Source organism: Dendropsophus ebraccatus, chromosome 4, assembly GCF_027789765.1.
Source record: "Dendropsophus ebraccatus isolate aDenEbr1 chromosome 4, aDenEbr1.pat, whole genome shotgun sequence".
In the NCBI taxonomy this organism is placed as follows: domain Eukaryota; kingdom Metazoa; phylum Chordata; class Amphibia; order Anura; family Hylidae; genus Dendropsophus; species Dendropsophus ebraccatus.
The window spans coordinates 161,450,092-161,473,386 of NC_091457.1; the positions used below are offsets into that span (position 1 = coordinate 161,450,092).

Genomic DNA, 23,295 nt, shown 5'->3' on the forward strand with positions numbered 1-23,295 from the left:
GATCTATATGGCCTCCCCCGCTGATCTATATCACCTCCCCCTCTGATCTATATCACCTCCCCCTCTGATCTATATCACCTCCCCCTCTGATCTATATCACCTCCCCCGCTCATTTATATCACCTCCCCTGCTGATCTATATCACCTCCCCCGCTGATCTATATCACCTCCCCTGCTCATTTATATCACCTCCCCCGCTCAAGTATATCACCTAACCCGCTGATCTATATCACCTCCCCTGCTCATTTATATCACCTCCCCCGCTCAAGTATATAACCTCCCCCGCTGGTCTATATCACCTCCCCCGCTGATCTATATCACCTCCCCCGCTGATCTATATCACCTCCCCCGCTGATCTATATCACCTCCCCCTCTGATCTATATCACCTCCCCCGCTCATTTATATCACCTCCCCTGCTGATTTTAAATCATTTATTGGTAGATTAGGTTGTATAGGAGATCGCCGTAGTAAACCAATAAAAGGATCATCAGTTCAGTGAGGTATTATGTATTTGGTTATTATATTATACCTTCTAAGATTTCTTATGTATAATTGGCGTTAAGGTTCATGTGTAAAAAAATGACAATTAAAATTGGTTTGTTTAAAAGGTCAAAAAAGATTTTGAAACATTTTTTTCAATTTCTAAATGGAATTGTAATCAACAGTCATGTATGTAGTCTTTTATATCTATTCAAAATAAGAAGGATAGTATAAAAGAGTTTGTAAGAAGACAACATTTATAGAATACAGAGAGCAGGCGAAACCTCTCTCTATATATTGTATGTTTATATGTAATAGAAAAGCCCATGTGTAATACGCGAAGAACAAAGGGAAATCTACAGCTGGGGAGGGGGAGAGCGTTCAGGTCGGGTCTCGTGAATACAATCTCAGTGAACACGCCGCGAGTTTATATCAAATTCCTCTGGAAAGCGCACGTGTATGTATTCAATTAAATGTCACATTGGAGGTGATGGAGACAGTAGGCAGAATCGACATACGAGCGTGTCTCGTGTTATAAGGAACATGTGTTCTAGAAATGCGCCCAATCCCCCAACTTAGCTTTGTTTAAAGAAGCTCTTAAAAAAAAAACATTAAACATTAGGAAAAAAAAAACAAAAAAAAACATTGAACTCGCCCTCACTTTTATTTTTCTTTGTAGAGTAAAATCTTTGCTGTAGTTGAATTTTCTTTTTCTCCAATTGTGAAGTAGGAAAACTCATTCACTGTTTTTTTATGAGACATGTATAGTTATATTTATTGTTCTATATAGTTGTAACACATGATTATTATTTTAGGTTTTAAACATCAGAATGTTTTTTCTTTCTGTTCTATATAAAAACAAAACAACACTGCAAAGGTTTTTTTTAAAAAAAAGTTAAAAAAATTAAACAAAAACCCCGCTCGACTCCCCACAGCTGCCATTCTAATGGTGCCCAACACACAACTGATCAGCTCTTTCTAGTCCCCATTTCTACACAGGAAAATGACTATTCAGCCAATGTGCAGCAAAGTTGGGTCACCAGTGTGACCAGTGATTGGCTGAGCTGGGAGCAGCACTGCTGGGAGAGTAAAGGAGGAGAGTCGGGCAGGTGAGTATTCAAAACACAAACTCAGGCCCGGACTGACAATCTGGGGTTTTGGGCAAATGCCTGGTGGGCCGCCCAGATATACAAACTGTGTCAAACTGTAGTCTGAAGCTATGTTCACACTACATAAAACAACGGCCGTAGTTTTCACCGCAAAACTATGGCCGTTGTTTTGAGGATGCTACGATATAGCAATTCGTGCAAACTACGGTCGTACAATGCACACAGCGTATAAGACTACGGCCGTAGTTCGTACGGACCCGTGAAAAATGAACAGGTCATTTATTTGCGGCCGGTAATGTTACAACTACGGCCGTGGATTTCAATGCGGCCGCACACGTAAAAAATTTTTCGGCCAAATTAAACTTTATTTTAATGTAAAAAAATTACTGAGTGGTTTATTCGGCTAGTCGCAGTTAATGAAATTAAATGAATATTAACATATATTATATATAATATAAACATGCTAGAAATCAAAATTAAACAACGGCCGTAGTTTCACGACTAGCCCATACGTTCGTAATTCTACGGCCGTTGTTTTGGCCTCAAAATAACGGCCGTTATTTTACGTAATGTGAACATAGCCTCAACCTGTAAAGTTACTCCTTTACCGTTTCCTTCTACCATCTGTACTCTTTTTTTTTTTTTTTTTTTTAAACATGTACAGGGCCTTTAGATAATACAATCATTACTGCGCAAAATTCATTTCAACTGGTAGGACCAGCTGACTGTCTTATGTGAACAGGGGCAACAGGGCACTCCACCGACAGATAACAATAAGGAGACAGGGATAGGTTATGTTGTATTTTAACTGTTTGACCCTTTTTTCTCTGAGAGCTAAGCCGTCATCGGGGGAGTCTGGCAGCGGCTTACCCGTCTACATTCAGAACACATGAACAATCAGCCAAGCTGTACCTCACTATGTATAGAAGCATCGGAGAGATAGTTGTATATTCGGCTGTACATTCGGGTACTTCAGAGTAAATGTGTCACCTATATATATATATATTTTTTTTTTTAATTTACTGATTAGATCCAGATACCGAAAGGTTTCTTTTTCTAATCTCTTACTATCTTCTATTGTAATTTTTTGTTATTTCATTTATTGTACATTATTATGGGGGCGGCCATCTTGCCTGAGCTTTTTTTGAACAGTATTTAGTGACATGCTGTACAGCGACCCATGCCCAAATATTGTTCAGAAACATAGTGTTACCCTCAAACAACAAACCCTCACACACCTACCTAATAAAATAAGAACTATTGTGGTTCCTGAACTTTGGGCCGGAGAACGTTTCTGAATGATTTGTGTTCATCTATAGGTCAGAAAATTCATACAAGCCGAGTTACTGGCCCACTTGTGTTCTTCAGTGGAGCAGAACACCTTGATGGATGAGTTGTCTGAACAGGCGCTAACACAAGAAGAAGTAATAAAGGTGGAGCGGGCCGCATTAGAAGCTCCGCAGAACACTAGTGATAACAGCGCATGCCCCGGGGTCACCTCATCATCACCTCCCGAAGACAACGCCGGGATGAGTAGGTACTGAACATTACCAATAATGGGGTCTTATTACAGTCATTGGAAACTGACCATCGCTGAAATCAGTGGGTAAGCTGTGTCATGTATGGACACGCGGGGTCCTCCAGAGCAGGAGACACTCTTTGTGGTCTCTGTGATCTCCAGCTGATAGATCAGTAGACTCCCGTTAATTCAAATCCAGTCAGATGACTTCTGGTTGGGGACAGATCCAGTGGTAAATAGTGGACAGGGTAACTGAGGCTGTAAGCTATAGGACCTTTGCATTCAAATAATTCTAACCGTACCCTTGCTGTATACTTGGTATGTCTACATGCAAACAATAGAGTTATGGCTTGAGTTCTTCATTGCTTCTCCTCCACAGTTCTCCGTCTTCCAGTCCATCATATCAGAGAAGGTCTGACCACCACCATGTCTCGACAGTAATGTCATCTCCTCCCCTGGCCGGCTCCATCCCTGCACCATTATCCCCGGACTCTGAGCATGGAGCTCCACCAGTCCTGACCATCCCTGGGGCTCTTGCTGGAATCAACGATCCATTACTGGCGCTGCCATTTATCCCTTCTCGGCCGTCACGTGTTCCACCAAGCGTTCCCAGGTAACAACATGCAACCCTCATGATTTGGTTCTTTAGGCCAAAAAGTCAACAGCAGGATAAGTGGTCAACTGCATTAGTGTCCCCAATGGAACCCCTGTAGTCTCCATTGTGGGGCCCCAAGTCCTTGATTGTTTGTTATGCATGGAGTTGTGAGTTGAGTATGCATGCCCCTGCTCATTGCCTATGGATCTACTGGAGATAGATGACTACATATCCCCTATCCTGTGCTCCAACTTAAAATGCTTCTCTAACTGAGCTGCAATACCAGTCACGGCCATAGACAAGAGTGGTGCTCTTTTTGGATAAAAATGGGAAAAAATATATATATAATTCTGTAATGTGGTACCACCGGTGTGATGGTCGACCGATCACTTGCCAGATGGTGCTGTTTGAAGCCACTACAGTAGTGGTTGATTGGAGTATAACTCAGCTAGATGTTAGGTTGTCGTGACGCACACCTGTTTTTAGTTTAGAGTGACTGGCTATACCCTTTCCCCTGTGGTCGGTGACCTGCCGGGCTTTGAGTGGGTCCCTTGGGCACTTATCACGGTGGTCCGGAGTGGAGTTGTGACCATGACCCGGACTATTGGTACCGCCGCCCACAGAAAGGGGGGATGACCCAAGGAAGATGCAATGGCTGTGTAGGTGTTTAAGTAATAATCACTGAGTCCTATTACCACAAATAAACTCTTCTTTACTTCAGGAATGCCTAATACAATAATAGACAATAGACTTCTGACTTGATAATATACTTTGGACTTCAGTGACAAGATTTGTGCTGAGAGCTTGAGAGGTAGGATAGCCGTGCTGGCTTAGTTGCGTGCTGAGAAGTAGAGTAAGTTCAGAGAAGTGGAGAGGAGGATGTCACAAGAGTCCCAACCCAAGTAGTAATGTGCTCTGGCGGAAATAGGAGAAGTAGAATAATTGATAATAGTGAGAATACTTGTGCCCTTCTGTCTTTGCACCACCTATTGCCCTACAGTGTCAGGTGACCCGTCCTATGAGGGTGACACAAGCCCCAGACCTTGTTACCTGAGTTGAGCAGAGTGGTCAGAGTGGTTACACTTCCTCTCCCCATGTGACAACTTCCTACAGGGTATGTAATACCTGCTGTGAGTGGGTGAGAAGAGAGTGTAAAAGAAGAAGGAGAACAAAGATAGGTGGATAAGAGAAAAGAGCTCTCATTGGTGCACAAATCACAAAGAACAATAACCCCTTGAGTACTATAGCCGTGCAATACTTAAATACAAGATATACATACTAGCGACATCTAGTGTCAAAACTTAGGTACAACTTCATTACCACTTTGACTTAGAGTACAGGCTTTTGCGAGGGGTGTATAAGCTAGTAATACCTGTGGTCGGACACCACAATTGTGATTGACTTTTTCTTTTTACTTTGTGGTGCGGGGGTCCATACATCTTTGTACATGTATTCTCACTACTCTGGCCCATTATAGACACGGCTTATGCTACGTAAGATGTTTCTCTTTATAATTTATCAGCTATGGAGAAAAGTGTTTCTCCTTGAAGAGATCCAGTACTGTAAAGCATCATGGGAAAGAGGTATGCAAATGAACTCTTTTCTGCCTCTAGCGCCACCTGCTGGAAACAATACGACGGAGACAGTTTTCTCCTTTATTTGCAGAGCAATGGACGCTTCTTACAGTATTGTGCTGAGAAGAAAACCATGTGAACCCCAGCTGTATAATGTAGTCGTATCTTATCTATAGGGCTGGGAAATGTGCAGAGAGCTGTACAGATGTATCCCATCAAATGAACAAGACGCCGGCAGATAAATGTGTGTATTCAGCATCCCTCCAAAGACCAGCACAGGGGGCTGTGTTGTACGAGACTCTATTCACATTGCATATATTCTCTCCATTTATTATACAGTATAGTCTGGGAAATGTTCCTGATGTATTCTGTGCATATATATATATATATATATATATATATATATATATATCGCTGTATGTCAGAAGGAAGCATCTGGCATCTGTCTGACCTGTAGGGGTCTATAGACACATTTAATGTTTCCCCCAGGACATCTTGTGACTAGAGACTAAAATTAAAGGAACACAACGCCCCCCTTCAGAGGGAATGTATCCTATAGATTCCTTTGGTAATAAGAACCAGATACCAGATAGCCCCTTTTTACTAATCGAGCTTATAGAGAGAGAGTAGCCACATGGACCATAAGGACCTGTAGTATGGATATGAGTGTTGTGGGCATGCTCTGTCATGTGAGCAGAGAGAGAGGGAAAGATGGGAGTGGTGGTCACCTGTTTTCTTCTACAGGAGAATGTTGTGGGCATGCCCTGTGACCTGTGCAGATGTCACTGTGTAGAGAGGGGAGAATGGGAGTAGTGACCATCTCCTGTTGTCTTCTATAGAAGAGTGTTGTGAGCGTGCTCTGTTATCCATTGTTATCAGGAGACCCAGGACCTCCGATGTGGTGATGGTGGACCTCTCCTTTGATATACAGCCAGCCATGACAATGCCATGGATAGGCTCTACCCTCACATCCATAGCTCCATTACAGTGATCTCTACCCCCACATCCATAGCTCCATTACAAGGGGCTCTACCCCCACATCCATAGCTCTATTACAGTGAGCTCTACCCCCACATCCATAGCTCCATTACAAGGGGCTCTATCCCCCACATTCATAGCTCTATTACATGGGGCTCTACCCCCACATCCATAGCTCCGTGACAGGGGGATCTATCCCCACATCCATAGCTCAATTGCAGGGGGCTCTATTCCCCACATCCATTGCTCCATTACAGGGGGCTCTATCCTCCACATCCATTGCTCCATTACAAGGAGCTCTATTCCCCACATCCATAGCTCCATTACAAGGAGCTCTATTCCCCACATCCATAGCTCCATTACAAGGAGCTCTATTCCCCACATCCATAGCTCCATTGTGGGGGCTTTACCCCCCACATCCATAGTTCTATTACAGGGGGCTCTATCCCCCACATCCATAGCTCCATTGCAGGGGGCTCTATTCCCCACATCCATAGCTCCATTGTGGGGGCTCTACCCCCACATCCATAGCTCTATTACAGGGGGCTCTATCCCCAACATCCATAGCTCTAATACAGGGGGCTCTATCCCCCACATCCATAGCTCCATTACAAGGGGCTCTACCCCCACATCCATAGCTCCATTGCAGGGGGCTATTCCCCACATCCATAGCGCCATAACAAGGGGCTCTATCCCCCACATCCATAGCTCTATTACAGGGGGCTCTATCCCCCACATCCATATCTCCATTGCAGGGGGCTCTATTCCCCACATCCATAGCTCCATTGTGGGGGCTCTACCCCCACATCCATAGCTCTATTACAGGGGGCTCTATCCCCAACATCCATAGCTCTATTACAGGGGGCTCTATCCCCCACATCCATAGCTCCATTACAAGGGGCTCTATCCCCCACATCCATAGCTCCATTACAAGGGGCTCTATCCCCCACATCCATAGCTCCATTACAAGGGGCTCTACCCCCACATCCATAGCTCTATTACAGTGAGCTCTACCCCCACATCCATAGCTCCATTACAAGGGGCTCTATCCCCCACATTCATAGCTCTATTACATGGGGCTCTACCCCCACATCCATAGCTCCGTGACAGGGGGCCCTACCCCCACATCCATAGCTCAATTGCAGGGGGCTCTATTCCCCACATCCATAGCTCCATTGTGGGGGCTCTACCCCCACATCCATAGCTCTATTACAGGGGGCTCTATACCCAACATCCATAGCTCTAATACAGGGGGCTCTATCCCCCACATCCATAGCTCCATTACAAGGTGCTCTACCCCCACATCCATAGCTCCATTGCAGGGGGCTATTCCCCACATCCATAGTTCCATAACAAGGGGCTCTATCCCCCACATCCATAGCTCTATTACAGGGGGCTCTATCCCCCACATCCATAGCTCCATTGCAGGGGGCTCTATTCCCCACATCCATAGCTCTGTTACAGGGGGCTCTATCCCCAACATCCATAGCTCTATTACAGGGGGCTCTACCCCCACATCCATAGCTCCATTACAAGGGGCTCTATCCCCCACATCCATAGCTCCATTACAAGGGGCTCTATTCCCCACATCCATAGCTCCATTACAAGGGGCTCTATCCCCCACATCCATAGCTCCATTACAGGGGGCTCTACCCCCACATCCATAGCTCTATTACAGGGGGCTCTACCCCCACATCCATAGCTCCATAGCAGGGGGCTCTACCCCCACATCCATAGCTCCATTTTAGTGCCCTCTACCCCCACATCCATAGCTCAATTGCAGGGGTCTCTACCCCTATCCATAGCTCCATTACAGGGGGCTCTACCCCCCCATCCATAGCTCCATTGCAGGGGTCTCTACCCCCACATTCATAGCTCTATTACAGGGGACTCTACCCCCCATCCACAGCTCCATTACAGGGGGCTCTACCCCCACATCCATAGCTCATTACAGGGGGCTCTATCCTCCACATCCATACCTCCATTACAAGGAGCTCTATTCCCCACATCCATAGCTCCATTGTGGGGCTTTACCCCCCACATCCAGGGGTGATTCTAGCCTCTCTGCTGCCCGAGGCGAACTATAGAATGACGCCCCCCCCCCCCCCCCCCCGGTCAATCCGCCCACATTATAATCCACTACTGCCCCCCCCCCCCCCCACTGCTGTCCCCAATAAACATAATGTTTGGTCCCTTGCTGCACAGAGGATGTCAGGAGAGGAGGGGGCTGACTTTATAGGAGAGGTCCCAGCAGCACAGAGGATGTCAGGAGAGGAGGGGGCTAATCCTATAGGAGAGGTCCCAGCAGCACAGAGGATGTCAGGAGAGGAGGGGGCTAATCCTATAGGAGAAGTCCCAGCAGCACAGAGGATGTCAGGAGAGGAGGGTGCTGATCTTTTAGGAGATGGTCCCCCTCTTCCCCCCTTATAGATGGTCCCCCTCTTCCCCCCCTTATAGATGGTCCCCTCTCCCTTATAGATGGTCCCCCTCTCCCCCCCCTTATAGATGGTCCCCCTCTCCCCCCTCCCTTATAGATGGTCCCCCTCTCCCCCTCCCTTATAGATGGTCCCCCTCTTTCCCCTCCCTTATAGATGGTCCCCCTCTTCCCCCCTTATAGATGGTCCCCCTCTTCCCCCCCCTTATAGTTGGTCCCCCTCTTCCCTCTCTCCCCCCCCCCTTATAGATGGTCCCCCTCTCCCCCCCCTTATAGATGGTCCCCCTCTCCCCCCCCCCCTTATAGATGGTCCCCCTCTGCTCCCCCCCTTATAGATGGCCCCTCTTTCCCCCCTCCCTTATAGATGGTCCCCTTCCCCCCCTATAGATGGTCCCCCTCTTCCCTCTCTTCCTCCCTTATAGATGGCCCCCCCCCTTATAGATCGTCCCCCTCTTTCCCCCCTCCCTTATAGATCGTCCCCTCTTTCCCCCCTCCCTTATAGATCGTCCCCCTCTTTCCCCCCTCCCTTATAGATGGTCCCCCTCTTTCCCCCCTCCCTTATAGATGGTCCCCTTCCCCCCCTACCTTATAGATGGTCCCCCTCTTTCCCCCCTCCCTTATAGATGGTCCCCTTCCCCCCCTACCTTATAGATGGTCCCCCTCTTTCCCCCCTCCCTTATAGATGGTCCCCTTCCCCCCCCTATAGATAGTCCCCCTCTTCCCTCTCCCCCTCCCTTATAGATGGTCCCCCCCCCTTATAGATGGTCCCCCCTTATAGATCGTCCCCCTCTTTCCCCCCTCCCTTATAGATGGCCCCCTTCCCCACCCTACCTTATAGATGGTCCCCCTCTCCCCCCCCCCCCCCCCCCTGCACAGCAGATAAAACAAAAACAAAAAACAGCACACAACTCACCTACCCTCCGTTCCCCCGTCGAGCCTCTCTGGTCTGGTCCTGGCTGATGTGCGGCTGCCCGGGGTGTCCCGTCCTGTCCCCGGCAGCGCGCGCATCACAGAGCTCCCCGTGCGCCTGTGACTTCCGGCGCACAGGGAGCTCTCTGATGCGTGCGCTGCCGGGGACAGGACGGGACACCCCGGGCAGCCGCACATCAGCCGGGGGACTAAGGCTGCATTCCCACGTTCCGTGATCCTGACGGATCACGGACGTGGAATGCATGTACTGGAGCCCCCCCCGCGCCCGGGCAGTATCTGTAATGAGATGCTGTGAGCGGGGGGGACTGTATTCATAAGCGCCGCGCTGTAGTATCAGCACGGCGCGGCTGATTTAGTACAGCGGGGCGCTTATGAATACAGTCTCCCCCGCTCACAGCATCTCATTACAGATACTGCCCGGGGGCGGGGGGACTCCAGTACATGGTACAATCAGTGGCGGATTATAATGTGGGCGGCCGCCCGAACCGCCCATATTATAATCTGCCACTGAATGCCGCCAGAGCCGTTTTAATACATTGGTGGGCCCAGTGCACAGCCCTCAAGAGTGGGCCCCCCCTTCCCTTTCGGCACATTGTATAATGTACTGAATTTGCCCCCACACTGTATCAAGAGCCCCAATACATACAGTAGTTACCTTATAACACTATTTCCACCATTCAGTGATTACATATTACATAAAAACTGCACTAAACAAAACAGAAAGATATCACCAATGATACCATTACATAATACCGCCACATCATGACCCCTAACACTACAATCCTATAACAGAGTGCAGTTACATCCAGTGACTCACCGGGGGCGTTTTCTCCAATCAGAGTCTGTCACCTTTTCTTTTTCTCTCCATCCAGCCTGGGCCACCTTGAAGTCTTCTCCTGGCTGTGAATCTTCTCTCCAGAATCTGCCAGACAAATATTTTAGGCTCCAACACATCCAGTAGTTAGGTCCCTTGTACCCCTATACAGTAGTTACACCCCTCTGTACTCCTACATAGTTACACCCCTCTGTGCCTCCATAGTTTTAAGGTGTCCCTGTAGTATATAGACCCTCATGTGCTCCTCCAGTTATATACAGCCCTCCTGTGCGCTCCCCCATTAGTATATAGCCCCCCCTGTGCACTCTCCCCAGTAGTATATAGCCCCCCCTGTGCTCTGCCACAATAGTGTATAGCCCCCCTGTGCTCTCCCCCAATAGTATATAGCCCCCCTGTGCTCTCCTATAGTATATAGACCCCTATGCTCTCCCACAATAGTATACAGCCCCCCTGTGCTCTCCCCCAATAGTATATAGCCCCCCTGTGCTCTCCCACAATAGTATATAGCCCCCCTGTGCTCTCCCCCAATAGTATATAGCCCCCCTGTGCTCTCCCACAATAGTATATAGCCCCCCTGTGCTCTCCCCCAATAGTATATAGTCCCCCTGTGCTCTCCAATAGTATATAGACCCCTATGCTCTCCCACAATAGTATATAGCCCCCCTGTGCTCTCCCCCAATAGTATATAGCCCCCCTGTGCTCCCCCCAATAGTATATAGCCCCCTGTGCTCTCCCCAATAGTATATAGCCCCCCTGTGCTCTCCATAATATATAGCCCCCCTGTGCTCTCCCCCATAGTATATAGACCCCTGTGCTCCTCAATATGATATAGCTCCCTGTGCTCACCAATAGTATATACCTCCCCTGTGCTCCCCAATAGTATATAGTCCCCTGTGCTCCCCAATAGTATATAGCTCCCCAGTGCTCCCCCATAGTATATATTCCCCTGTGCTCCCCCATAGTATATAGCCCCTCTGTGCTCCCCAGTAGTATATAGCCCCCTGTGCTCCCCAGTAGTATATAGCCCCCTGTGCTCCCCAGTAGTATATAGCTCCCCTGTGCTCCCCAGTAGTATATAGCTCCCCTGTGCTCCCCAGTAGTATATAGCTCCCCTGTGCTCCCCCATAGTATATAGCTCCCCTGTGCTCCCCCATAGTATATAGCCCCCTGTGCTCCCCCATAGTATATAGCCCCCCTGTGCTCCCCCATAGTATATAGCCCCCTGTGCTCCCCCATAGTATATAGATTCCCTGTGCTCCCCATAGTATATAGACCCCTGTGCTCCCCAGTAGTATATAGTCCCCTGTGCTCTCCCATAGTATATAGCTCCCCTGTGCTCCCCCATAGTATATAGCCCCCTGTGCTCCCCCATAGTATATAGCTCCCCTGTGCTCCCCCATAGTATATAGTCCCCTGTGCTCTCCCATAGTATATAGGTCCCCTGTGCTCCCCCATAGTATATAGCTCCCCTGTGCTCCCCCATAGTATATAGCCCCCTGTGCTCCCCATAGTATATAGCCCCCTGTGCTCCCCATAGTATATAGACCCCCTGTGCTCCCCCATAGTATATAGCCCCCTGTGCTCCCCCATAGTATATAGCCCCCTGTGCTCCCCCATAGTATATAGCTCCCCTGTGCTCCCCCATAGTATATAGCCCCCTAAGCTCCCCCATTGTATAAAGCTCCCTGTGCTCCCCAGTAGTATATAGCCCCCTGTGCTCCCCAGTAGTATATAGCTCCCTGTGCTCCCCCACAGTATATAGCTCCCCTGTGCTCCCCCATAGTATATAGCCCCCTGTGCTCCCCCATAGTATATAGCCCCCTGTCCTCCCCTATAGTATATAGCCCCCTGTGCTCCCCCATAGTATATAGCCCCCTGTCCTCCCCCATAGTATATAGTCCCCTGTGCCCCCCTCATAGTATATAGCTCCCCCTCCCATATAACATTGAAAAAAACAAACACTTACTCACCTGGGTCCACGCGTTCCTCTTCTCTTCCCTCCTGTGGCCGCACTTCCTCCGGTCACAAGAGGCTGCACTCCCCTCACCCTCGCGCCGACGCTCCAGTGACGTCGGCCGCTAGAGGGAGAGTGCGGCCTCTTGTGACCGCAGGAAGTGCGGCCACAAGAGTGAGTGACTGACAGGGAGGGAGCCAATGGCTCTCTCTCTGTCAGTGTCGCTGCTGCTGCAGCGCTGAAGCGCCGCAGCAGCAGCGGACGGGGGCAGCGGCGGACGGGGGGGCCCTGCAGGGGGCGCCATGGAGGGGTAAGTAGATTACCCATCCATGGCGCTCCCCCCTGACAGGCTGGTGGCCGGAGCCCTGTGCGACCGCATTGGTCGCACATAGCAACGGCCGGCCTGCTCGGGGGGGCCCCTTTAACCAGTGGGCCCGGTGCACGTGCACCATGTGCCCTCTGGTTAAAGCGGCCCTGAATGCCGCCCCCATTAAGATAGTTGGTGGCGCCGCCTGAGGCAGACGACTCAGGTCGCCTCATCATTGCGGCGCCCCTGCCCACATCCATAGTTCTATTACAGGGGGCTCTATCCCCCACATACATAGCTCCATTACAAAGAGCTCTATTCCCCACATCCATAGCTCTATTACAAGGAGCTCTATTCCCCACATCCATAGCTTCATTACAGTGAGCTCTATTCCCCACATCCATAGCTCCATTGTGGGGGCTCTACCCCCACATCCATAGCTCTATTACAGGGGGCTCTATCCCCTACATCCATAGCTCCATTACACTGGCTCTATCTCCCACATCCATAGCTCTATTACAGGGGGCTCTATCCCCCACATCCATAGCTCTATTACAGGAGGCTCTATCCCCTACATCCATAGCTCCATTACACTGGCTCTATCTCCCACATCCATAGCTCTATTACAGGGGGCTCTATCCCCAACATCCATAGCTCTATTACAGGGGGCTCTATCCCCCACATCCATAGCTCCGTTATGAGGGCTCTACCCCCACATCCATAGCTCCATTACACTAGGCCCTGCTCCCACATCCATAGCTCCATTACAGAGGGCTCTACCCCCACATTCATAGCTCCATTTCAGGGGGCTTTACCCCCACATCCATAGCTCCATCACAGCAGGCTCTACCCCCATCCATAGCTCCATTACAGGGGTCTCTACCCCCACATCCATAGCTCCATTGCAGGGGTCTCTACCCCCACATTCATAGCTCTATTACAGGGGGCTCTATCCTCCACATCCATACCTCAATTACAAGGAGCTCTATTCCCCACATCCATAGCTCCATTTCAGGGGGCTTTACCCCCACATCCATAGCTCTATTACAGGGAGCTCTACCCCCACATCCATAGCTCTATTACAGGGAGCTCTACCCCCACATCCATAGCTCCATTACAGGGGGCTCTATCCTCCACATCCATAGCTCCATTACAGGGGGCTCTACCCCCACATCCATAGATCCATTACAGGGGGCTCTATCCCCCATATCCATAGCTCCATTACAGCGGGATCTACACCCACATACATAGCTCCATTACAGCAGGATCTACCCCCACATCCGTAGCTCCATTACAGGTGGTGACGTGTTTAGGCGTCACATTGTGATCCTCTGATTCTGGGAATTAGGAATTTTCCTTCTAGGATTCGTGTCTTGGAGTTTTTAGCCTTGTTACTCCCTGATGAGGAAACTCTGTTTTAGTTATTGTTGTTTTCTATCATGTGAATGCGGCAGCTCATATACTAGTAGGAGCGTTGTGTAACCCCATTGCAGCCAGAGGACATAAGCCGGAGTCGGGAGCGGAGGACTCGGCGTCAATGACCTCTGATAAAATAATCTGCAGGGATCTGGAGAAGTCAGCTCCCAAATGTCACATTCTTTCTCTGCTTCTAGTGGTTTAGCCCAATAATTCTTCTCAAACCGAGCCCTCAGAGCTGTAGTTCCTGTTGGAGTATTATGTGTCTCTCTCACACAAGAACATGTTCTTCTCGGGCCCTGGTGTCATTCCTCCGCACTGTCAGAGTTATTTCCCCCCTTCCCGCCCCCCTCACATTTCTCCCGCTGAGACCCGTTTCTGGAATGCTGAATCTAGGCCACGCTACCATATATCATTAAGTGGGAATCATCGCCATCATAGGGCGGGGAGAGAGTCCCGCCAGTTATTTGTGTAGACTCTCTACACCATGGAACCGCTATGGGGCACGTTGTAAGTCCTGGACAAAATAACCCAGCGTCAGCGCCATTGTGACTGGTATAATGCCCCACACCATGATAAAACCCAGCGTCAGCGCCATTGTGACTGGTATAATGCCTCGCACCATGATAAAACCCAGCGTCAGCGCCATTGTGACTGGTATAATGCCTCGCACCATGATAAAACCCAGCGTCAGCGCAATTGTGACTGGTATAATGCCTCGCACCATGATAAAACCCAGCGTCAGCGCCATTGTGACTGGTATAATGCCCCGCACCATGATAAAACCCAGCGTCAGCGCCATTGTGACTGGTATAATGCCTCGCACCATGATAAAACCCAGCGTTAGCGCCATTGTGACTGGTATAATGCCCCGCACCATGATAAAACCCAGCGTCAGCGCCATTGTGACTGGTATAATGCCTCGCACCATAGTAAAACCCAGCATCAGCGCCATTGAGACTGGTATAATGCCTCGCACCAGGACAAAAACCCCAGCTAATACCATAGTGACCGGTATAATGCCTCGCACCATGATAAAACCCAGCGTCAGCGCCATTGTGACTTGTATAATGCCCCACACCATAATAAAACCCAGCGTCAGCGCCATTGAGACTGGTATAATGCCGCGCACCATGATAAAACCCAGCGTCAGCGCCATTGTGACTGGTATAATGCCCCGCACCATAATAAAACCCAGCGTCAGCGCCATTGTGACTGGTATAATGCCCCGCACCATAATAAAACCCAGCGTCAGCGCCATTGAGACTGGTATAATGCCCCGCACCATGATAAAACCCAGCGTCAGCGCCATTGTGACTGGTATAATGCCTCGCACCATAGTAAAACCCAGCATCAGCGCCATTGAGACTGGTATAATGCCTCGCACCAGGACAAAAACCCCAGCTAATACCATAGTGACCGGTATAATGGCGCGCACCAGGACAAAAACCCCAGCTAATACCATAGTGACCGGTATAATGGCGCGCACCATGATAAAACCAAGCTAATACCATAGTGACCGGTATAATGCCTCGCACCATGATAAAACCCAGCGTCAGCGCCATTGTGACTGATATAATGCCTCGCACCGTCATAAAACCCAGCGTCAGCGCCATTGTGACTGATATAATGCTTCGCACCGTGATAAAACCCAGCGTCAGCGCCATTGTGACTGGTATAATGCCGCGCACCATGATAAAACCCAGCGTCAGCGCCATTGAGACTGGTATAATGCCGCGCACCATGATAAAACCCAGCTAATACCATAGTGACTGGTATAATGCCGCGCACCAGGACAAAAACCCAGCTAACTTCATCAAAGACAAGGATTCCGTCGGGCAAAAAAACAATGGTGGTGCCTAGACCCAATTATCCAGAGTTCTGCAGCAAGCTTATTAACTATTTAATACACTTTAAGCACCTTCATAGGTGAAGGCAGAAATGGGTGTGGCTTTACAAGAAGAGGTGTGGCTATCTCTATTTCTAAGGTAAGCCAACCAAGAGGTGGCATAAAGTATACCGTACAGCATGAGCACCTGCATATAGTTATAGTTTAAAGGGGTTGTCTGGGGGGGGGAGTAATCAGGGTGATTAAAAATATTAAAATAAAAATAAAAAATAGGGGGCACCTGCTGAGGCCATTCTAACACTGAGGAAGGTCTCTTCCCAGGACAGTCAGTGGTTAAGCAGGTCGAGAATCCACCAGGAAGCGATGAGCAGTGGAGATCAGACACCTTCTGATTAACAGTGTTAAAAGATCAGACAACATTGAGGGATCAAATATGCAAAAAACACTGCAGAGACACCATCACGTGTCTCGATGTCAACCAGTGTCCTAGTCATTGCTCCCACTAGCCAGAATCCTACTCCACACTGATGAGGGACAAATACCCCGAAACAGCTGTCTGTGGATGGATACCTTGCTGAGGTGGTTTCCTTGACTGGAGACATTTCTTGTCTTGGTTGTTCCTTCCGGGAGGAAGGTCTGGCTGGTTCACTGACGTCAATACACATGATGGTGTCTATGCAGTGTTTTTTGCATATTTGATTTCCCAGGGGGCAATTTCCTAGAATACACTGACGTTGAGACACATGATGGTGTCTCTGCGGTGTTTTGGTTAATCTCCCTAAGGTCAACCAGCGTCCTTTAACACTGAGGGATCAGACAGAGATGGAAGATTAGGCAGAAGTGAGGATCAGGCACTTTCCTATCAGCAAAGGTGGAGAGTCAGGCAGAGGTGGAGTATCAGGCAGAGGTGGTGGATCAGATACAGGTGGGGAATCAGATACGGGCGGTGGATCAGGCAGAGGTGGGGATAAGGCAGAGGTGGTGGATCAGATACAGGTGGGGAATCAGATACAGGCGGTGGATCAGGCAGAGGGGGGGGGGATAAGGCTGGATTTGGAAGGTGAGCATTGCTTATTTGTTATTTTTAGCCACCCTGACCTCCTTCCAGCATTACTCCTCCATAACACTGGGAGAGATGACACTGCATATTCAAAGAAACTGATGCAGTGTGGACCAAAAAATTTAAATACTTTCTAGATACTTTTTTTTTTGCCTGGTCAGGTAATGGGTGTGGTTTGCTGGGAAGTGGGTGTGGCTTTACCCAACTGGACATGCCTCAAATCTGCCAACAAGCAACAAATGTGCTCCATGTTTTTGATGTATATTAAGCCGGCTAATGCTGCGTTTACACGGAACGATTATCGTGCGAATTTGCACGATAACGATCGAATTCGAACGATAATTGTATGTGTAAACGCTGCGAACGATCAAACGACAATTATTACTAAATTAAAAACCATCAGTATTACCTCAACATTTCAAGTGTATTATGTACTGTAAATATTGCCTCCTCTGGGCAGGACATTAAATTGCACTTACATCTGTGTGTTACCCATCAATGGGCGCTTTCCATCTACAAAACTGGAAATAAAAGATACTTTATACAGACCCCTAGATTAAAGGGGTACTCCAGCCAAAAATCTATTTCTTACAAATAAACTGGTTTCAGAAAGTTATATAGATTTGTATTTTACTTCTATTTCAAAATCTCAAGTCTTCCAGTACTTATCAGCTGCTGTATGTCCTGCAGGAAGTGGTGTATTCTCTCCAGTCTGACACAGTGCTCTCTGCTGCCCCCTCTGTCCATGTCAGGAACTGTCCAGAGCTGCAGCAAATCCCCATAGAAAACCTCTCCTGCTCTGGACAGTTCCTGACATGGCCAGAGGTAGTAGCAGAGAGCACTATGTTAGGGCTGGTTCACACTACGGAATTCTCATGGACAATGTTCGCGGAATTCCGTCAGCTGTCCGCCTGCACATCTGGGTGCCTTTCCGCCGGCCACATAGACACCATTCTATGGGCCGGCGTATTCCGCTATACGCTGAAAGAAGTGTCATGCCACTTCTTTTAGCGGATCGCGGAATACGCCGGCCCATAGAATGGTGTCTATGGAGCCGGCGGAAAAGCGCGTGCCCGTGCGGGCGGACAGCTGACGGAATTCCGCGGACATTGTCCGCGAGAATTCCGTAGTGTGAACCCGCCCTGAGACTGGAAAGAATATACCACTTCCTCCAGGACATAAAGTAACTAATAAGTACTGAAAAAATTGGAGAATTTTAAATAGAAGTCCAGGTGATTTGAAAGAAAAAGATTTTCGCCGGAGTATCCCCTTAATATTATCACCTTATTACCAACTAAAAAAATGGACACAATATGGGCGCAAAGTAGTTGCGTGAAACAGGTCATAGATCGGATGCGCTCAGATAATTTCTGCACCAAGTCTACTAAAGAGAAATTTGCATGAAAATTGTGCAAATTTTCTTGCTGCAGAAACTGAAAAGAAAACTGAACATACATCATGTATTGATCGCATTCTGGATTTTTTCATTTGTATTGACGTCACTGTGAAATTCTCCGCTCTTCCTGCCGAGGATATAGACAGAATTGTGCATGGAATATTTCCGCAGCACATGGATGAAATTATTTTAAAAATTTTGCCCAAAATCTGCAACTGCAGATAAATTCATGTTTTTACTTTTCTTTAGTAAGGCTTTGTTCACACAACGTATCTTTTGCATAAATCACGGCTATTGTTACAGCAACGGCCATGATTTCTGCAAAAGACGTTGTATGTAAATGAATGGAATCCTGGGCGGAGCGTATACACATAGGGAGAAATTTATTACGTCCAGCGCCGGACAAAAAAATGTCCCCGCAGCTCCGACACTACGGAGATTTATTAAGAGGTGGACTGCCTCTACATAAATCCCGTGCGCACCGGTGCGAACGGCGGGAAACCTACGCCAGCTGAGAGCTGGAGTAGGTTTTCTGCGTACCTTTGCGTGAAAACAATAATGAATCGCGCGGACTCTGAGTCCACCACCTCCGCCCCCTCCACACCCCCTCCCGCCCCCCCAGCGTACCCGGCGGAAAGTGCCCATTTGCGAATATTTTATTCGCAAATTGGCCATTTGCAAATAAAATTATTCGCAAATGGGCACTTTCCGCCGAAAAAACAATATATATCGCCGCTTGATACATGTCCCCCATAGTATACACTATGAAAAACTGACATGTGCGCAACCGTGAATTACTGCAGTACCGTCCGGGATGATCTACTTTGACACGGGCTGTTCTGTGAACAAGGCCTAAATTTGCTGTTTTTGTCCCTTGAATTTTTTAATTTTTATTTTTTCAACAAATTTGTCATATTAGAGCTTCATTATTATGCTTCATTCTGTAATCTAGGAATTTATTTATTTTTTTTACATTTTTTTCTCAATTATTGATAGCCTATCTAAAGATCGCCCGTGATTTCTCGTGGGTGTGAGAGGGAGGCAGTAATATAGCTGAGGTGTAACCTACATTGTGCCAGGCTGAATTAGCGCTGGGTGGTTGAGCTTCTCCGGCTGGAGCTGTGTGCCTGCTCCGCCTGAGCCCCACCGGCCGGGGACAATGCGCCTTTGTATCAGCCCCACAGAAGCCTGCCAATAGGTTAACCAAGCAGAGTTTTTTTTCTTTTTGGACTCCCCACCTCCAACAACTGCGCAGGATTCCTGGGTTATTAGCTTTCTCCCCTTCCTTTTTCTCAATTACTAACAAAACACAGAGGGGAAAAAAATCTTCCTGAAGGTCGGAGAGGTCAGGCCTCCCGCCGGACTCGCACAATAACCCTTTGAGCATGAAAAGTCAATTATCATGGCTTCTCTGTTTAGGTTTTCCACAGAATTTCTGGCATGCCGCTTTTTTTTTTCCTAATATGCAGAATTCCTTACAGTAGAAAACAAGTAGAATAAGAAGCATGGGGACGAGCCGTCCAGGAGCGGAGAAGATATTACGGGACATGGGGTATGATAGATTTATGCAGGATTAGATGGGGGCTGGACTGAAGTGACAATCATAGAGATCATTGAACCATCTACATCTATGGCAGGGATGGGCAGACCTCCGGGCCTCCAGTTGTTGCATAACTACAATTCCCATCATGCCTGAATAGCGAAAGCATTGGCTGTACAGGCATGATGGGAACTGTAGTTTTGTAACAGCTGGAGGCCAAAGTTTCCCCATCCCTGATCTATGGACTTGTCTTATAATAAAAGGGTGCCCAGAAAAGTTTTCCTTTAAATACATTGCTTTAATAAAGTTATATTATACTATGTGATATAACTATATTAAACTAAAAGTCACATTTTTTTTTATCTATAATTTTACATTGAGTGGCAGCAGTAAAGTGAGACACAGGCTTCTCTGCTGCCACTAGTGTTCATGTTGGGAACTGCAGGGATGGGGAACCTTTGGTCCTCCAGCTGTTACTAAACTACAATTCCCATCATGCCAAATTGAGCCAAAACATCTCCCAATAGAGTCAGGATGAGGAACCTGTGTCCCTCCAGCTCAGTGGCGTAGCTACCATAGAGGCAGGGAAAGGCAGCTGCTATGGGGCCTGTGGGGGTAGGAGGCCCAGGGATGCACAGGGAAAATAAGAGCTGTCCTGTTAACCCCTTATGTACTGCAGTGTATAGGCGACCCAGTGTTCACTTACACGCTGCAACACAAAAAAATGCTTAGTAAGCAGAGGACAAGGAGATCTCTGCTTCACTGCTCTGATAACCCCCGACCTCCAGCTGCTGCAATCAAGTAGGAAAATGTGCAGAGCTTTATCCAGAGGTCGTGTTTTTTTTTTTGTGTGTGTTGCAGCACGTAAGAGAACATTGGGTCACTCACACACTGCAGTACATGAGGGGTTAAGCAGAAGGTAGTTCTCTCCTATTCCTACAGTATGTTTTTAACCATAAGGGCTCCTAATGGGCCCTTACAGTTTAAATATGGTGGACGGACAGAACAAGCAGCCATTGGCTCTCTGCTCTGACAGTAACTACTAATAGAAAACCTCTACTGTTCTGGACAGTTCCACTTCCTGCAGGACAAACAGCAGCTGATAAGTACTGGAAAACTGGAGATTTTTAAATAGAAGTAAATTATAAATCTATATAACTTTCTGACACCAGGGGATTTGAAAGAAAAAGATTTACGCCGGAGTACCCCTTTAAGTGTATATAGGATTGGGGTGTTATGTGGCTGAGTGGTCGCATCTTTATGCAGCTTGTATGTTCTCCTGCTGCTCATGCCGCTTTCCTCCAGGTACTCCGGTTTCCTCCCACGCTCTAAAAACTGAGTGGAAAAATATCTCAAGCAAATTGAAATATAATGAAGGTCATAAATAAGCGTCGGCACGAAAAAGAGCGACATAACGGAGCTGTGCGGTATGGGTGAGCGGCGGGATGTTGTGTCTAGACAATGGTAATATCTCTAGGGCTGCAAATTTTCTATTAGATTCTATATGTATGTGACGTATATACTCCAATGGACTTGGTTTCCATACTTACCAACACTTATAGGGGCACTCAAGAGACAATTTTTTCAAATCAACTGGTGTCAAAAAAGTTATACAGCTTTTATTCCCTGAAGGAAGTTGTATAGTTCTTCCTAATCTGACACTGTGCTTTCTACTGCCACCTCTGTCCATATCAGGAACTGTCCCTGTGGTGTCCCACTGCGGGTGTTGCTGTCCTTTACACCCCTCGTAAAAGTCTGCACTTGTCTCTGGTCTTGTCTACCAAAAGATGACCACTAGATGTCGCTGTATCGTATAACTAAAGTCAAGAAGCTGCACAGCTGAAGTGTCTAAAGGGTTATTGTTTGTGTAAGTCCCAGATTCTATTAAGCAGTGGGATTTATCCTTTCTTTTCTCCTATCCTCTCGTTTCTATCCCCTTTCTCTATTGCACTCTTTCCACCCAACCACAGCGCATCTTACATGCTGTTTAGGAAGTTAGTCCCTTGGGTGAAGGAGGAGTCTTAGCTGAGCTTTGGTGGAGAAAGGACGCAGCTCACATAGCTCTCCACCACGGTCCTTCCTCTACAGGTCAAGTTCTAGCCAGTACCCCGCATGGGTAGGACGCAAAACAGTCAGTCCTCACAGACCTCTTTTTTTAAAGCACCGCACAAGCTGTGTGATGCACTGTTAAGCCCTTCAGGAGAGGGCTAGCCAACAGATAACCTCAACCCACGATGAGGACTAGGAGTCACTACAGTGCAGGACAGTATCTGCAAAAGAGCCAAAGAGCTAGGAACTGATCCGGGTGAAGCAAAGTTACGTAAAGTCTATGAACTCCATCTCGCAGCGCGGGTGTACTTAGAAAATCCTGACCATTCCGCTCATTCAAAGTAACAGGGTCTGGGGTCTGTGTCACCCGTTAGTACGGTTCAGCCAAAGCTAGTGGGTTACAGAGGGTGTGAAGACTATAGGAAAGGTCAAAACACAGGCACAGGTTGTTTCTTCTTCTAAAAATATTCTTCTATGCACTCCAACCTTCCGGCAGAGCACATTACTACTTCTCCTCTCTACTACCTCAGTACAACCTTATCAACTCTACTACATCCTACTCAGCACTTATCCCACAGATCTGGTGGTTCTATGTATGTGTATTTATTGGAACTGTATCAAGTGTATCTCAAGATTTGTTGTATTCTCTGCTGCACATTTACAAGTAATAAACCAAGTCTGCGTTGTCACCCAAGTCTGTGATTATTTACCGCCACCTGCACAGCAGCCTTGGGACATCTCCCCTTTCTGCGGGTGGCGGGTCCTACTACCATCCGGGAGGGTTACTACACCGCTCTGACCACCTGTGACTACACCATCCCATGGGACCCGGCAGCAACCCGACAGGACACCGACCACAGGGAAGAAGGGTGCAACCTGCCTTGCATCTTGGAAGCAGGCGTGCCACCGCACCTGTGTGCCCACCAGGCACTGGCGTCACGTGACAAAACCCTACGGTCTGGTTGTATCTCAGTCCCACCGCTACAACACCATCCGGGGGTTACCACATCCCCAGCAGGAGAGGTTTTCTATGGGGATTTGTTGCTGCTCTGGACAGTTCCTGACATGGACAGAGGTGGCAGCAGAGAGCACTGTGTCAGACTGCAGAGAATACACCACTTCCTGCAGAACATACAGCAGCTGATAAGTACTGGAAGACTTGAGATTTTTTAATAAAAGTAAATTACAAATCTCTGGCACTTACTGGAACCAGTTGATTTAAAAGAAAAAAAAAATTGGTGAACAACCCCTTTAAAGACAAGGACAGCTG

At 48.0% G+C, this 23,295-nt stretch overlaps 1 protein-coding gene across 1 annotated transcript in view; it reads left to right on the plus strand.

Annotated features, from left to right (window-relative positions):
* DNM3 (dynamin 3) overlaps window positions 1–3,133 on the plus strand; it is a 143,844-nt gene extending 140,711 nt beyond the window's left edge. Inside the window, exon 16 of the mRNA XM_069967985.1 lies at window positions 2,909–3,133. Within this exon, the coding sequence (XP_069824086.1) occupies window positions 2,909–3,133 (225 nt within the window). The remainder of the gene's footprint in view (window positions 1–2,908) is intronic.
* Window positions 3,134–23,295: the final 20,162 nt, after the last annotated feature.